This window comes from Pithys albifrons, chromosome 21, assembly GCF_047495875.1.
Source record: "Pithys albifrons albifrons isolate INPA30051 chromosome 21, PitAlb_v1, whole genome shotgun sequence".
NCBI classification, from domain to species: Eukaryota; Metazoa; Chordata; class Aves; order Passeriformes; family Thamnophilidae; genus Pithys; species Pithys albifrons.
The window spans coordinates 5,898,969-5,915,411 of record NC_092478.1 but is presented as its reverse complement, the minus strand read 5'-3'; the positions used below and the strand labels follow the sequence as shown (position 1 = coordinate 5,915,411).

The 16,443-nt window shown below is 47.6% G+C and overlaps 2 protein-coding genes across 9 annotated transcripts in view; one reads left to right on the top strand and one right to left on the bottom strand.

The window, feature by feature from the left end:
• LYRM9 (LYR motif containing 9) overlaps window positions 1-3,373 on the bottom strand; it is a 31,073-nt gene extending 27,700 nt beyond the window's left edge. For 3 of the 6 annotated variants that reach the window (XM_071575342.1, XM_071575347.1, XM_071575345.1), the window contains exon 1: window positions 3,327-3,373. The gene's annotated coding sequence lies outside the window, so the exon portion shown is untranslated. Of the gene's footprint in view, window positions 1-2,820; window positions 3,250-3,326 lie in introns of those variants that run through there. The other 3 variants (XM_071575341.1, XM_071575346.1, XM_071575348.1) reach the window with 1 other exon arrangement.
• Window positions 3,374-3,961: 588 nt separating this feature from the next.
• Window positions 3,962-16,443, top strand: part of NLK (nemo like kinase) — a 39,790-nt gene continuing 27,308 nt past the window's right edge. The window contains exons 1-3 of one of the 3 annotated variants that reach the window (XM_071575014.1): window positions 3,962-4,038; window positions 4,410-4,857; window positions 5,001-5,433. In XM_071575014.1, coding sequence (XP_071431115.1) covers window positions 5,012-5,433 — 422 coding nt within the window. In that variant the 5' untranslated portion in view covers window positions 3,962-4,038; window positions 4,410-4,857; window positions 5,001-5,011. The other 2 variants (XM_071575015.1, XM_071575013.1) reach the window with 2 other exon arrangements.

The window sequence follows — 16,443 nt, the reverse complement described above, 5'->3', positions numbered from 1 at the left end:
AGCATCACAAAAGGCCTACATGCCTAAATGTAGAAGGGCATTCATACACAAGTCATAATCAAAAGACTCATTCTAATATTCCTATTCCTGTTTTCACAGCTAGTTCATGTGGAACAAGAAAAAAAAAGCCCACAAAGCACGTTAGAACTGGACCATTATATTTTATACTGTGCAAGATGACACAATCTTTTGTGGAGAATTTTAAGGTTAAAACACCACTAAGGACCAGAAACAAGACTGGCTGATTACAAATTGTCCTCCATCCCTTGCCCATACAAGGAGAGCTGTCAAAAAGATTATATCCCTGCAAAGCAAGTGTCAAATCCAAGGGGAAAGCAAATCTCTCAAAAGTCAGAAAAGACTAAACTTGATGTGGTGGATTTTTGGAAATGAACAAACCTGTGCTCTGTGTTTCTGATGCACAGTATTGACTTTTCTGTGTAGTTTTTACCTGGGTTTGCACAGACAACCCCAGCTGCCCCAGCATTCCCTCCCAGACAACAGCCTTGTATTGGTTACAGCACTCTTACTGTGAGGACAATGCCAAGAGACAGATGCATGTCCCCATGAATAACTGTCTTCACCAGCAAGAGATTAGAATTGATCTGTCATGTTTCAGCAGCAGCAGTTACCAATCCTGTATCTCCAGGCCTCACTAGGGATGACAAATGAGCTGCCCTCAAACTGGGCTTTGGCAGGACCCTGCTCTGTGTCTCTGCCTGCCCAGTTCCAATTACCATGGTTGGATTTTGCCAACTCGCTCATCAAGCAGCTCTGGCTCACTGAACTCAGAGAACACTCTTGCTCCAAGTTCCACAAGCCAGCTCAGTGATGAGCCCCCTCAGCAGCCTTGTGTTTCTTCAGGGGGCAGGAGATGAGGAGGAAGCACTGACTGACACCACTACACCAATAACTCAGCTTGCTCTAAGTGGGAGTGACTCATGTAACTCATAGGGAACACTTTCAAGGAACAAACCTGTACAGAGGAAAGAAAGGGTCTATTAGGTGAGCATTTTGTCATCGAGTTTCATGTTTCCTTAATATCCTTTTAAAAGTTTTTTCCTTACACATACCTCTGTATGAATCAACTGGATCTTGTCCTCCTTAAATTTCATAGCAGGAAGAGCCTAAAAAGCAGCTGAACCAACAACCTTCAGCTTCACAGCTTGACAGAGGCCAAGCAACCAATTAACGTGTTTATGAGGCCAGTGTGGAAGGCAGACACACTCATTAGGGTGGGTCATTTAGTGCTGGCACCTGGAGGACTCCCCATGGCCACTGAGATGGTGCTTCCCTCCTGCTGCCTCTCACCAGGCTCTGCTCTCACTGAGGGGCTGGGGCAGCTTCAAAGGGCACACAAAAGATGGGTAATGTGGCCGTAGCATTTAGCCCAACTTAGATTAATAAAGTGGGTCCCAGATTTTAGCAACAATTTCCAGATGGAAGCTGGAAGATGCTGTTTGGAGTGATCTAGTTGGACTGTCAGGAAATCAGGTGCCAGTGCCAGGACTGCCACCCTGTGCAACTTCTGCTCCCACTGCTGAACACCCATTGACATGACAGTGTCTGACCACACTTTTAGGGTACTGCTAAGACACTTATTTAGCCAGTAAAGTACCTAACTGGATAAATATTTAGGATGACACTGTATTTGGACTTGAATAATGGCACTGAGACAACAAGCTGCAAATACACCAAGAAGACAAATTCCCACACAAGGATTATTTGGCCACTGCTCCATTTTACCACTTGGAAAGATGTTGCAATAGCAGAGAAAGGAAAAAGTCCATAATGAAAACATGTAGGAGAGTTTTAAAAGCCTTCCAGTCCTGCCAACACAGTGCTATGCCCTTTGGTACTTCCTTCCTCTGTCCTCCACACCACACCTTCCCAGAGCTGGAGAGAAGCAGGGACCACCCTGTTATCAACCCCAATGAAAACCTCAACCAGACAGCTACAAATACAAGTTCTAAATAAGTATTCTGTTTCTTCCAGGTACTATTAGAAAATACCTGTAAACTAAGTCTACTCTTGCCTTTTTTTTTAAGTGAAATCTCTGTTTTCAGAGACATGCTATCATGCAAATTCCAGACTGGAATATAGGTAGCATTTCAAAATGCAACAGAAACAGCTTTAACAAAGAAACCCATCTTCAGTCCTGCAAGACTTTTCTTGTTTTCATTCTTAAAGACCAGGGAAAAAGGACCCAAAACACATTCTTACAAAGTATCTGGAACCCATTCTTAGAAAGATTTTGCACTCAAGTTTCAGGAAAGGCAACAGGCTGCCACACTTATACTCTCTCTTCCCCCTGCTGCAGAGGAGCCTGCTGACGTCCAGTTTCCAGAGACAAAGAGAAAGGACAGATGACAGGACTTGGTGTTGCACCATCAGGGATTTGTTGGTAACACCTCGGCAGCGCAGCCTTCCTGTCCAGGCTCTGCAGGGCTCTTCTCCTCCCTCCCAACAGGGGCACGTGCACATCCCCTGTCAGTCACTGCCCTCCTTGGAACTGCTCACCTCGTTTAGTCACCTGGAGGAATCTCTTTATCACTAGCACAGGTAATTTAACTTTACCCCCACGGGCAAGGCTCCGATAACCAGAATATTTTCTGAAGCAAAAGTATTCATCAGGTTAATAGTCACATAAGGAAATGGAAAGTGTTAAAACTGTCACGTGTTTACTCATGGCTGTGTTTTAAGGGAACACTGACACTGACACCTCAGACAAGGACACTGCATTCCCCTGGCAGGCAGGCCGACGGTGCGAGTGAAATAAAACACCCAACAAAGGGTATTTTGGTCCTGGTTAACACGTACCTCGCGCTGAGACTCCTGAGCGTGTGCTCAGCGCGCTGCAGGGAGCGGGGCAGGCCCTGCCCCGGGGAACGGTCGCGGAGCTGCTGCGGGAACACCTCAAACCTCTCATTAGTGCCTTGTTTCCCTTCCTGTCTGAGGGGAGCTCACGTACGGTGTGACACGGTGTGACCTGCGGCCACAGCCCCCGGACCGCACACTGCTGGAGGAGTTGAAAAAAAGAGCCTCCGAACCTCGAACCAAAACCCCGTGACAGCCCCCACACCCTCTGCGGCAGCTCCCGCCGGTCACCCCCGCGCTCCAGGGAGCGGGGCCGGCACCGCGCCCGCCCCGGGAACCGGCCCCGGCGGGACGGAGCGGGGTCACCCCGCAGCCAGCGAGCACCTGGCGGGGGGAGAGCAAACACCGGGGCCGGCATTGAGCCTTCAGCCCTCCCTCCCCGCGGCTCCCGCTCCGCTCCCACCGCCCCCTCAGCGCCCACAGCAACCCCGCGCCCGCCGCGTCCTCACCTCACCCCGCCCCGGCCCGCCATTGGCTCCACCCGCTGCCCGTCAGGTGATTCCCATCGCCCATTGGCCGTCTGCCCCCTGTGGGCGGGCACACCGGCCACTTCCGCGTTCGTCACGGGACGCCCCGCTCTGCGATTGGCGGAACTGCGGCTCCTTCCCCGCCCACCGACGGCGCCTATTGGTGAGCGCAGCTGTCAGTCACGCCGGCGCCCCGCCTCCCAGTGCCATTGGCCCAGTAACCCCTTTTCGGGCAGTCGTTTCCGTTCATTGGCTAATCGGATCGGATGGGCGGCTGTGATTGGGCGAGAAGCGGGCCTTGGGGGCGGGACTGTGCGCAGGGGGAGCGCCGATTGGCCCGCGGGCGCGAGTGATTGGCAGGAGGGCGCGGTGGGCGGGGCGGCCCGGGGTGAGGGTTGTGTGAGGTGAGGGAATCTCGCGGGGTCTCGGCGGCTCCGGGCGCGGCGGCGGGCGCTGATTGGCCGGCGGGGTCACGGGGGCGGGGCCGCGCCGGGGGTGTAGGGATGAGGGGGGGCCCCTCGCGGCCGCGCGCGGTGGGCGGGGCGCGCCGGGCGCCGCGCGCTGATTGGTCGGCGGCGGCTCTCGCGCAGCCCGGCGGGCCGGGCGCGATTGGCTGCGGGCGGCGTCGGGGGCGCGCGCCCCGCGGGGGGGGGGGGAGCGCGTGCCCGCGGCGCGGCGCGGGCGGCGGGACCAGGTGAGAGCGGGGCCGGGGCCGCGCGGGGCGGGGACCCGGGGCCGCCCCCAGACCCTCCCGCAGCCCGCACCGCGGGCCACACTGCCCTCCACCCCCGGCCCGACCCCCCCGGCCCGCCCGGCCCCGCCCCGCCGCGGGTCGCGCTGTCAGGGGCCGCCGCGTCCTGCCCCGCGCCCCCTCCGCGGCCCCGGCCGCCCCGTCATTCATTTGCCACTTTCCTTGCCCTCCCTTGCTCCTCCCCACCCCCTCCCCGCGGTTTCTCTCCTGCCCCGGTGCTTTCTTTCTTCCGCCTGTTTTTATCTTCTTTTCACTCCCCTCTCCTCGCCCTGCAGCCCCCCTTCACTTTCTCTTGGTCCTTGTGTGTGTTTCAGGCCTTCAAGGAAAAGTTACAAACTCCCGAGTTGTTGCTGCTGTGAGGGAGCAGGTGCCTGGAAGGAGGGAGCGATGTAGGAGGTGCCCGGGCTCAGGGAGGTTCGGGGGATCCATGGAGAGGGTGTGGGAATGGCAGGGCTAGGCTGGCCGGCCCTCGCGGGGTGTTCAGGGCAGAGGCTCCGAGCCCTCCCTCCGGAAGGAAGGGGGATTGATCACGGTGTTTAGTTTCTGTAACAAGAAAACCAACAACAACAACAAAAAAAACCAACCGAAAAGTGAAGGAAAAAACCCAGCCCAGCCCCAAGGCAGCTGCCCGAGGATGGAGTTGGAGTAGCCAAGCCCGGCTGGACGCTGGGGCAGGGGTTGGCGCTCGCACACATGAAGAGACTCCCCGAGTGGTTTGGCTTCGCGAGGAGATAAGGCCAGTGGAGCTCCATGATTATAAAGGTGGGCCACGTTTGATGAAACCCAACTTCTTTTAAAGTGTAGCAGATCTTAATTTCTATGGCCAAATGACAGCTTGACCCAGTTGTTATCCAATCAAAGGGCATATTTTTTTCTTTAATGAATGTCTCTTTGTGGCACAACAGCCAACGCAAAAATGATGGCGGCTTACAATGGCGGTACGTCTGCGGCAGCAGCAGGTCACCACCACCACCATCACCACCACCTTCCTCACCTCCCTCCTCCTCACCTGCACCACCACCACCACGCCCAGCACCACCTGCACGCGGGCTCGGCGGCCGCGGTGCACCCGGTGCAGCAACATGCCTCCTCGGCCGCCGCCGCCGCCGCGGCCGCCGCCGCCGCCGCGATGTTGAACCCAGGGCAGCAGCAGCCGTACTTCCCATCCCCGGCCCCAGGCCAGGCCCCTGGACCGGCTGCAGCAGCACCAGCTCAGGTACAGGCTGCAGCAGCTGCTGCGGTCAAAGCGCACCATCATCAGCACTCACAACACCCACAGCAGCAACTGGACGTGGAGCCGGACAGACCCATCGGATACGGAGCCTTTGGTGTTGTCTGGTGAGTAGAGGCAAGAACGAACCAATTTCTCCTTGTCATTCTTTACCTGATCATAATTCATCGCTGGTCTTGTCATTTCAATCAGAATACTGGAAAGCTGCTTGCTACGAGCTTTTCTGCTGGTTCTTCTCTGTTCTTAGAAAGTTGCTTTGCTTGTTTGTGATGGCAGAACGAGGATTGGAGTGTTGAGGAGCCACCTCTGACCAACAGCCCACCCCAGTGTTCTCTGAGACAATGCAGCTGGTTTATGCCCTATCTGTACCTTTAATTAGAGTGTGCATCTGTGCAGCTAAGCTGTGCTTCCTAAAATTTCAGGTTAACAAACGAGCATCAGAATATTCATTTTGACCTGACTTAAGAGTCAGAAATGAAAAGCGTATGAAAATGTCTTCCGCCTTCAGTCACCTGTCAAGATCTTTGTCTCGGTGGCGGTTTGACCCGCGGTAGTGCTGGGTGCTCCCTGAAACAGCACAGCTGAACTTTGCTCCTCTCTCAAAAATGGAAATGGGATTTCCTGCCTCGCTGTAGCGCTGCCTCTGGCCCTTTTATCCCCTGGCTGCGTTTCAGAGGAGTCTGTCAGCAGAGTGGAATCTCTTCTCATGTATTTTGTGACCACCTTGGTGCGATGTATGTAATTACTGCCCTTCAGGAGCCCTGACACAAAGCTGGCAGGAGTCTTTCATGTATATATATACACATATATATATTTGTTTATAACTGTTAGTCAGTTTGCCATGCTCTGAGCTGTCCTTGGCAGCACGAAGGCTGCCAGGGGTGCTCTGGAAAGCAGGCGCCTTGCACTTCCTGCACCACAACTGCAAAGTTTGCAGCTCTGTGTCGTGTCCTCAGAGCTGAGCCCTGTGGTGCTCCGGGAGTTCTGCTTCAGGCACTGCCTGCACTGCAGCTTCACTGACAGGAGCTCTTCCGTGGCCGGGTCAGGCCATGCTGGGGCAGGGAGGGCTCAGCAGGACAGGCCTCAGGAGAACAAACCCCTTGTCCCTTCGGCCCAGCGCTTCCAGTTGGCCACACATAACCAGCCCAGTGCTGGCACTAAAATGGTGCTTTCTGAGGAGGTTGGAGGAGCTGCAGGAACAAGGAACAGGTCAGTGTTGTGGCTGCTCTTGTGTCCTTTCCGTCTGAGCTGGGGAGTTAATTTGAATGCTGAGTGCTCCCCTTTGGAGGGGAGCTGTTGTGCAGTCGGCACTGCCATACTCTGGCTGTGGTACAGCGTTAAAAAGTGGATTTAAAAGAATGAAAACTGATGAGGAATCTGCTGTAAAAAAGTATCTGAAGATATTTTGATGTGCTTATATATTTTTTGATGAAGTCCGGAGCTTTATAACTTAATTGTTACAGGCTTTGCTTAAATTTAGGTTGTTATGTAAGATCAGACCTTGCTACTGTTTGGTACTGATGTTTGGTTTAGCTCTGTGTTTCCCATGGCTTTATATTCTCAGTTCTATCTGCTAAAAAACAAGGTGCAGTGAGAGATCTGCTTCCATAATATTCAGTAGAATGAAAGGTCACGCTTGCATATTTAAATACATCATTAAGAGTGCTGAGGGGAAAAAGGAAGTGTAGAGAGAAGGTTGTGACTGGCACCAGGCAGGACAGTGCCATCCCAAGCCCCTGACCAGGCACCTGTGGCCACCCAACAGGAACTGCCCCTGTGGGGACTGTGCGTGCAGAGCTGCAACTACAGCTTTAATTGAAGGTAACAACAGCTTGGGGAAAAAAAACCCCAACAGAGGGGGAGGGTGTTAAGTAAAAGCAGAAGCTGGGAGCTTGGATTCCTCTAGCAAGGCTGGGGCTGCACTGGCTGAGGATGTCACTGATGGGAGTGAGTTCCTCTTTGCTCACGTGTGTTTGAATTTAGTGGTCACTGCTTGGCTTTTGGCATTTCTTAGGAACTTCTGCCACTGGGTGCAGGCTGAATTTAGGATTCTGTAAGCAATAATTAGAGTGAATTTTAGTTTCATTCAAAATGCGGAAGAATGCCTGGGTAATTGAACTTTAGCTATGTGAGATAATGCAACTGAACATAAACATTGACTTGAGTATTTATAGTTTGAGGTGACTTGGACATGAGAAATGTGCACTTGGGTCCAAGCATGCCACAGAATTCACAAGGCCTGAGCTACTTTGGAATGAGGATTCTGTTGTTTGTTGGTGTCTCTGAGTCTGTATTGGTGCTGATAACTGAAGAGTTCCTATTGGTGCTCCTGAGAGAAATGGATCTTATTCCACAGACAGCTGGAGTATTTGCAGAAGTCTTTTGTCTTGTACTCTGGTGTGTCATTGCACTGTCTGGAAGGTACAAGTGACCCTGCAGCTCAGTTCAAGCCTCAGATCAGTGTGTGGTGTGGTGCTTCCCGTTACCTCACTGAGAGAGATTTTCTCTTGGCAGTTGAATTAGCATTTGTCATTAGTTCATTTGTCTGGTGCTCGATGATGTTTCAGGGGAGCTAATGTGCTGCTGGAGTTTTTCACTCGTGAAGAGCCAAAGCTTGGTGCTTCAGCACTTTCATTATTAACTCCTGCGGGCGGATGCTGCTGCTGCTGTGTCTGTACACACAGGCCATGTCCTTGCTCATCTGGGCACCATTTCCTGGGATATCAGCTGTCCCTGGCACGGCATCTGTAGATTTTCAAGTGAATCTAACCCCAGCTGGCAAAGTAGAAAAGAATCTCTTGAACAATCAGCCGTGACCTGCTGTCTTTATCTGTATTTCTCCACTCTCATTGTGCTGTAACATGGTGTAAAGGTGTGCAGGGGGTGCAGTGCTGAGCTCGGGGTCCTGAGTTGGGCTGGGGGGTGCTGAGGCAGGGGTGGATGTGCAGAGACCTTCCCCCAGGTCCTGCAGGTTTGCTTTACCACACTCTGGTTTGGCCGATTGCCAAGAAACAAGTCTTGTGCCTCATTTCCCAAAACCAGAGCAGTGTGCTCTTGGAGTATTCCCTGCACACACGTTCCTGAAGTGCTGAAAAATACCGGGATTTTAGTGTCAGTGAGAAGCTCTGTCTGTGTCCTGTGGTTCAAACTGCAGGGCTGAGTTTTGGAAGTCTCGTGTTTGTTCCAAGAATAAGGAGCTGTCCTTCGGAGAAGTGCTCCCAGTTTTGCTGGGGAGACATGCTGCTGCCATCTGGTGGGATTCCTAAAAAAATAATAATAATGAGAGTAGAAAAATATATCTGTTGAACCTGCCAAGGCTGATGGGTTTGGAGTGAGGGGTGAAACCTCGGCCCCTCTGCGAGATGCTTGTGCTGTTCCCACGCAGGATTCCTGGGCCAGGGGAGAGGAGCCCAACATCTGGGGAGGGAGGCAGGGAGTAATGGGTGTTGTTGCTGATTCAGGTTGGTAACATTGCTGCTGAGATGTTACAGAAATGTCCTGTTGTCTGGGGTATGTTCACTCCTGTGAGACAGGAAACTATGACCCTGTAAGGTGTGGGGGGATTGTGTTTGCCTCATGTGTGTGTCCTACCTTTGGAAAGTTCCTGTTGTTCCTCAAAGACTGTGTAACCAAGCAATCTGTCTCTGTGTTAAAAGGCATCTCTGAGGTAAAGCTGTTGCAAGTGACAACAGAAAAAAGTATCTGAATTACTGGACTTGTTTTTTTTAAAATTCCTGATTTACCCAGTTTAAAATTGCAGTGGGGTTTTTAATGTACTTGCCTGTAATCCTTTTTATTCCGGAGGTCACACAGCAATAGAGTGTTCCAAACAGTTTAGCTGTTGTTGTTGTTGTGTTAGGACATTATGTACAGGCTGCCATAACATTAGAATTCAGAGATAATTTAGCCTAAATCTACCATTCATTCCTGGCCTTCAAAGGCCTGAAAAACACTAAAGTCATTGCTCAATAAAAAACAGAAGACTGTTGCATACAATGGGTTGTTGCCTGGACCCTGGAACTATTTTAAGAGGGTTTTATCCCGGCACTGATACCAAGCACAGCAGCAGGAAAGACGTTTCCAGGATAAACCGATAATCTCCTGTTCCTTTAAAGGAATGTGTCCTGCTGAGCAAGGATGCAATGGGGATAATGTGTTTGGGACAAAATTGCTAGAATGTACACCAGGGGAAAAAAAGATGTTATGAGTTCAGAAAAGTCTGAGTAGTGGCAGGAGAAGTTCCTGTTCTGCTGTCTGGTATTGCTGTGAACCATGGTGGTGTTTTGCATAGTTAAGGCAAATAAAGATGCAAAATCCCAGACTGGTCAGCATGAAAAGTTTAAAAAGAGCTGAATTATGGAGATGTGTTTTATGAAACCCATTAAGACTTTTGGTCGAAGAGGTTTTTCCCTTAGTTGAAGCTGTTTGTGTCATGATCTTTTTCCAGGCCCTCAAACATCACCTGTTAGCCAAAGACACTACTTGACTGTCAGGAAATGTCCTCTGTCAATTAGCACTTAGGTGGACAATTGTTTGCTTTAAACTGTTTAATGTAACATTTTGTAGTAGCCCAAAGTGACTTTTTTGTTATTGATCAAAAAAATAGAAGAAGACTTGAGTTTATCCTGGCCCCCTCGTTGTGACACTGAGCAGAAATAGGGAACTGTGAGCAGGATGTGGGACCTCCGAGGGGTGGGACGGAATATCCGCCAGAACTGGATAAAGAGGCTCTGGGAGGAGCAATTCACACCAAGATCCCTACAAACATTCAAGCTAAAGACCAATCAAAGGGTCTTTTAAAGTACCGATGTTACAGCTGGCTACGATGTAGCAACAGTGTGAACCAGGTCTGTAACTCCGGGTTTTCCGTAGGAGGGAAGAACATCTACTATTTGATACATTGATTTTTGGCACTGAATTTGTTTTTAGTAGTGGGCAACAAAAATATTTATAATTAATAAATAAAATGAACAGAAATAGTTTTAAAAAATCCTTTTAGGTTATTTGGGGGACTTTGCTGTCACTATTCCTGTTGTAAGTATGAAGCTTTTGCATTCAAATGATGCATCATCTGCTTTGCCTACATAGACTAACAGAAAATGGGAGCAGAGATTGCCAGTTGGAAAGGATTCCCCCTGGATAGTTGTTCTAGTCCAGTATGCAAACCCTTTTATTAGGAACTGTGGTAGGAATGTTGTTCTCACTGCCTGACTTCCTGCAGGTGACGGGTTTGGGGCTGTCGCCTTCGCTGCCCAGCAGGGTCGAGTCCCTGCACTGCCGTGGGCAGCACACAGGGGCACTGCTCTGAGCACTGGATTTGGGGAGGGTTGTGCTGGTTTGTGTGGGATGGAGTTAATTTTCTTCCTAGTAGCTGATACGGGGCTGTGTTTTGGATTCGTGCTGAAAACACTCTTCATAACCCAGGGCTGTTTTCATTATCCCTGGGCAGTGCTGATGCTGTTCCTGCTCCTCACCACACCCCACTGTGAGGAGGCTGGGGGTGCACAAGGAGTGGGGAGGGGACACAGGGGATCCCTCAAGCCCAAGGGCTATTCCAGACCATGTGGCATCAAGCTGGGGGAAGGAGGAGGAAGGGGACATGTGGAGTGGTGGCGTTTGTGTCCCCGTCGTGCGGCTCTGTGGGGCTGAGCTGCTGACTGGGGTTAAACACAACAGTTTTCCACTTCTTGTGTTCTACCTCAGTGAGTTTTTCTGTTGTCTTGGATATCTGATGCAGATAGACAGTGATTTCATAAGGAAGAGACTGAGTCGCTTTTATCCAGTTATTTCTTGGAGGAAACCATGAGGATGCCTAAGGCAAAGGAGGCAGCAGTGGCCATGGGCACGTTGCAGAGCAGTGGGGATTGGGTTTCACACTCACCAGCACAATGGAAGGAGCTGCAGGTGATTATCTTGGATGGTTATGTCAGTATTTTTTACAGTATTCCTTTATCTAAATTGAATTCTGACTCTATTTATGAAGAAACGTAGTAGAACAATGACTTTATTCAGGTTTTCTTTGTATGGGAAATTTTGCAAAGCTTATATGTTTAAGTTGGGTGGGTTTTTTTGTTTTTTTTTTTAAATTTCCTGAAGAGAAAAATTTTGTTAACATTTAAATGGCTGTTCCCCAAATGGAGTGAATTAAATGAAATGGATATAATAACCCCTTGCACTGAAATTAGATGTTGGGATTAGGTGAAATTCTATCCAAGTAATATACGAGATTGTTCATTATTGTCTCATAAGATGATGCAAGAGGGAAGGAATGTGAAAAACATTTTTTTTTTCCTCTCAAAGTTGGGCAAGGACCATTTTGGATAAATTAGTTCACTGTAAATTATGCCAAGGTCAGCATTTCACAGGTCACTTGAAATGCAAGTTGCTTTGCAGCACCTGCAGACCTTGATGTTGTTTGTATCCACACAGAACTGGATGCTGATAATCCAGTTAGATCCTGCATTGGCAGCATTTGGTGTTTCTCCTTTTTCCTCTGAATTCTGCAAATGTAACAGCTTGTGACTGGATCTCAGTTTAATATTGATTTTCCAGGAGACATATTTCAGATGTTCTTTTCCTCCCCCCTAACCCCCTGTTCATCTCTTTTTAAGAGGATATTAAAGTTGTTGATTTCTACAATCCAAACACGGAGGTTGGTGGTGTTTGGGAAGGGGCGGAGGTGTGAGGGTACAGCCCCACCCGGGGGATCCCCCAGAGCAGGAGATAAAGGCAGTGACAGGGATTGGGGAGAGGCTGCTGGATATTCCTGGGCTGCTTCATTTCTTGGGGAACGACAGGATTGAGAGGGAAAACAGCTTTGGGCAGGTAAAATAGAGGAAACCTCTGGGATATGTTTGAAATGTTTTTTGATGACTTGTAATGGTTGTATATGGGTCTCATGTATCTTTAATCCTCTGGAAAGTTCTGCCTTCTGATCTGGAGTAGGTAACGTGCAGCTGTTCTTAAGAGAAAAGCTGGCTCAAAAGTGTGTGGAGCTTGCTTAAAGCAGAGTTTATGCTCATTAATATAATTGGTTATGGTTTTAAAAAGACATATTAAAAATCCACAAAGAACTTAAAGTGCTAGAAAATCCCATAGCAGATGCTCTAAGTTGTGCATTATGAGCAGTGAGAGTCACTGTTGCACCCAGTTTTGTAGAAGTACAAAACTGAGAAGGTGGGAGATGCTTAAATGGAAGTGGCCCATGATAGGCAGTACAATCTTGTATGGAAAGGACAGAACCTTGTGGGGTTAATGCATTTATTTATGGTTAATAGTATTTGACCATAATCAGCAGAAAACTGCAGGGAGGGAATACAGACAAAGACCAAAATGCTCCTTACACACCAAACCTGCTGGAACAATACACCAAACACACCGGAATAATCTGGACTTCATTTTAGTATTTAAAGCTGCATCTTATTTTGTTATGTGAGCGTGATAGATAAATAAAGGCAGACTTACATTAGCCTTGATATGAAACAACTCCCATGGCTACAGCTGACTTTGGAATATGACCATGCCTTTAAAAGTGATTGGTAAGAATTTGAGCTTTAATCTTGAGGGCTGTGGCAGTCAATGTGTCCTGCTAGTTCATTCTTTAATTTCCTGATGTGGTGTGTTTTTATAAAGGTTTGGAACCATTTGTGAGTGGAATTTTTAGGCGTTTTATGCTGTTGGATATAACACCAGAATGGTTATAGCAGAATCGTTTTGTAGAATACATCTTCTCTTATTTCTTTAATTTTCTTAGAATGTGGTAGATGGTATTGATTTGAAAAAGTAAAATAATCAGAGCTTTCTGTTCAAGAACTCTTACTAGAAATTTTGTAGAAAAGTAAAATACACTGGGAACTGTAGGAATCCTTGGACTCTAGAGAAGGATTTTCTTTCCCCCATTCTCTTTCATATGCAAATACATTTTAGTAGGTGCAAAAAAAAATTGCTCACCAGAGAAACTGGTGTTTTAGTTTTCGTTTTGAAACGGTGCTTTTCCACATTTTAGCCCTAAATATTTTCCTGGTCCGTGGCACTTGGTCTCCATTATCTGAGCATCACCAGGCCGTGCTCTTAAGAGTTCTCTTCATTTTGAAATGTAGAAATGGTGTCAGGAGAGAGTCTTTGCTTACTGGGACCAGTAAAGCTGGGGATGGTATTGAACTGGTGGCCAAGTAGTTGTTCAGACTTATGTTTTTTCTGAAGAGCAGCTGGCTCTCCCCTCTCCCTTGGCAGTATGCATGGGGTTTGTTACTGATGTGTTTTATTGTTTTATTTAATATAAATTCATGTAACTATTGAAGAATACTTGTCTGTTAACAGCAAAACTTGTTTCATAAAGGCAATAGCAATTTTCAGCACTGAGCAGTGTTCTTCCCATGCTGAACTCTGTTCTGGCACTGGTTTAGGTGGGCAAGGAGAGTCTGCTGCTCTGGGGCAGAGCCCTTTGCTGCACTAAAAACCATTTTGTTCACCTTCAGCTGTTTTGGTTCCTGATTAATGGGTTCCTCTCTATTACAGGAAATACAGAAAAAGTCCATTTTGAACCCTTTGATTGATGTAGGGCACTCCTGTCTGGAGTGGAGCTCACAGGTCACTGACTTTGAGCACAAGAGTGTCTCTGCTGTTAACTGAGCACCTGTTTGGCTTCCTCCTGCCTTGGTTTTTAAAGGCCCTTGGCAGTCCATGTGAGACTATTTGAAAGCCCTAAATAAGAGCCTTTTCCCCCCAGAGGTTGGATAGTGACAGAACAAAAGCATTGTTCTGAAGGCTGTTCCCATCCAGCAATGCAACTTCTCTTTGGTGTTTCTGTAAGTTCTGCTTGGCTTGTTCACTTCAGAGCGTTTCTCTGGAGGGAGGATTTCTTGCAGAGAAGGTTTTTGGGACAAGGAATACCATGTATCATTATTCCCAGACTGCTGGTAATCCATCTTTATTACTTTTATTAATTCCTAGGCTGGTGTTTTTTGGTTAAATGAAGTAGAGAATTTCCTGAATCTCTCAGTGCTTTCTGACTCTCCTGTGTTTTCCCCAGTGTGTTTGAAGTCCTCTAGACCAGACCTCCTTGATGTTGAGTTGTACCTTGTGGGTATGTTGATGAAGCCAGATTATTCTTTCTGTTATTGTTATGGCTGATGGAAAGGACATGGATCAAATAGGTCATGGAAAACTGTAATATTCCTCAAATGGATGTGCATAATGCTGGACTGCCCAAGGTCACACCTGGGGGCTGTGGTACTTGGGGTGTCCCAGCCCCAGTCACTGCTGTGGGGAAGGGACTGAGAAGGGGCAGCTGCAAACCTGCTCTGGACTCATCACACACATTTAAAAAAAATACAGACAGTAAAAAACAATACTAAAAGAATTGAGATGCTATTTTTGTTTGTCTTTTTTTTTTAACAGAAGTGTGGAGTCTCCTGTTCAATTTGCATTTTTGAGTCACCAGTCCTATTGCAGTGGCAAAGACGTATCAGAATAAACAGGAACAGACCCAGAAATTAAGATCTGTCAATAGTTTTGATAAGGGCACATGTCCTCCAGCTGCTGTTGTTACCATGACGTGCAGGTAAAGGACAGTGGAGTTTAGTGGGTTATGTTTTCCTCTAGTTCAGCAGATGGAAATGAAAAGAACAACAACCACCAAACACAGAACCAACCAAGGGTTGTTTAAAAAATAAAACTACCCAGCCCTTAAAGTGAAATAACCAGGGTGAGTAATAACTAGCATCTACTTTATTTGTGTGTCTAAATTCAAATTGTCAGGGGCAGAAGCTCCCACATAATAATTGCTGTTAATTTAAAGGGACAGTGTCCTGCATGTTACTGCTCTGTCAGTGCTGCTTCACCAGGGAACATTCACATCATGAACAAAAGAATGTGAAATGACCTGCTAGAATGCTTTTTTAGGTTTAAATCTTAAGGCCATTAAAAGTTTCCATTTGTGATTTGGCAGAGCAAGAAATTACCGTAAATCCAGAGTATTTGTGGAGAGGGAGAGTCTGTGTGTGTGTGCTGGGGAATCTTTCTGTGTCAGTGACTAAAGCAAGACCAGCCCAGATCCCTCGTGCTGCCAGGCTTTGTGCACCACTGTTCTAACAGAGAATGTCCTACAGCAATACTGAGAGGCAAAAATAAATTAAAAAAATCTATTTTACCATAGGTCGCCTGATTTAATTGAAGAGAGTAAGAGTTCAACCTAACGGCTTAACTAAAAGCAGTTTTTAATTATGAAGTGGAAGGTAGCCTTTATTTGTTTTTTTCAATTATTATAGATACCTCAAGGTATAAAAGTGCTTTTCTGAGCATATTTGCTCATTGATTGCACTTGAAAAGTCAGGATTAAGGACCTCCACTGGGCTTTAGCTGGCAGGGCATTGACATCCTCACCCGGGCCCATGAGCAGAGCTGCAGCTTCCCTTCTGCCCCTGCTGAAGGAGCAGAGCATTTATGTTCTTTAGGTTGGGATTGCTTATTGTTTTCTGAAGCAGTTGAAGAAAAGTAGGTGAATGTTGACAGAATCGGGACCAGCTTTGACCTACTTGTGGCTTTTTCTCTGATCTCTGTCTTGTGCATGTCACCTTACCATTTTTAAAATACTGTTTATTCATCTGAAACCTCATCTGAAACATTGAGAACTGACAGGTGTTTGGTAATTTGAATATTAAATGTATATATCATCACTCCCACAGTTGTTCCCAAGGAGATTTTGTCACCTATCATATGACCCAGTAAAGGGAATCCTTCTGTAATAATTTTTATTTCATCCTGAACTGTTGTTTAAACTTTGGGTTTCAAGTGTTTTAGAGCCATTAATCTCATTTGCCTGGAATTGTACCCATGGTAGTGATTCCATCTGTTATCACAAGGTTTTTGGCAGACTCACCACAGAGAAACATATATTAGGATTTTCAGGTCAGTTCATGGAGATCACTAAATACAGCTGTGAAATGAGGAGATGAGACAGGAGCCCTGCAGGTCAGACCTCGGCATTTCTGTGGATGGAATTGTGAAACCAACTCAGCTGTGTTACAGGATGTCTGTGAGCTTGGTTTGTAACAGTTCAGGTTGGGGTTTTTTGGGAGGGAAGAGGTAGAAACACACTTTTCTTGAAGATCCTGTAA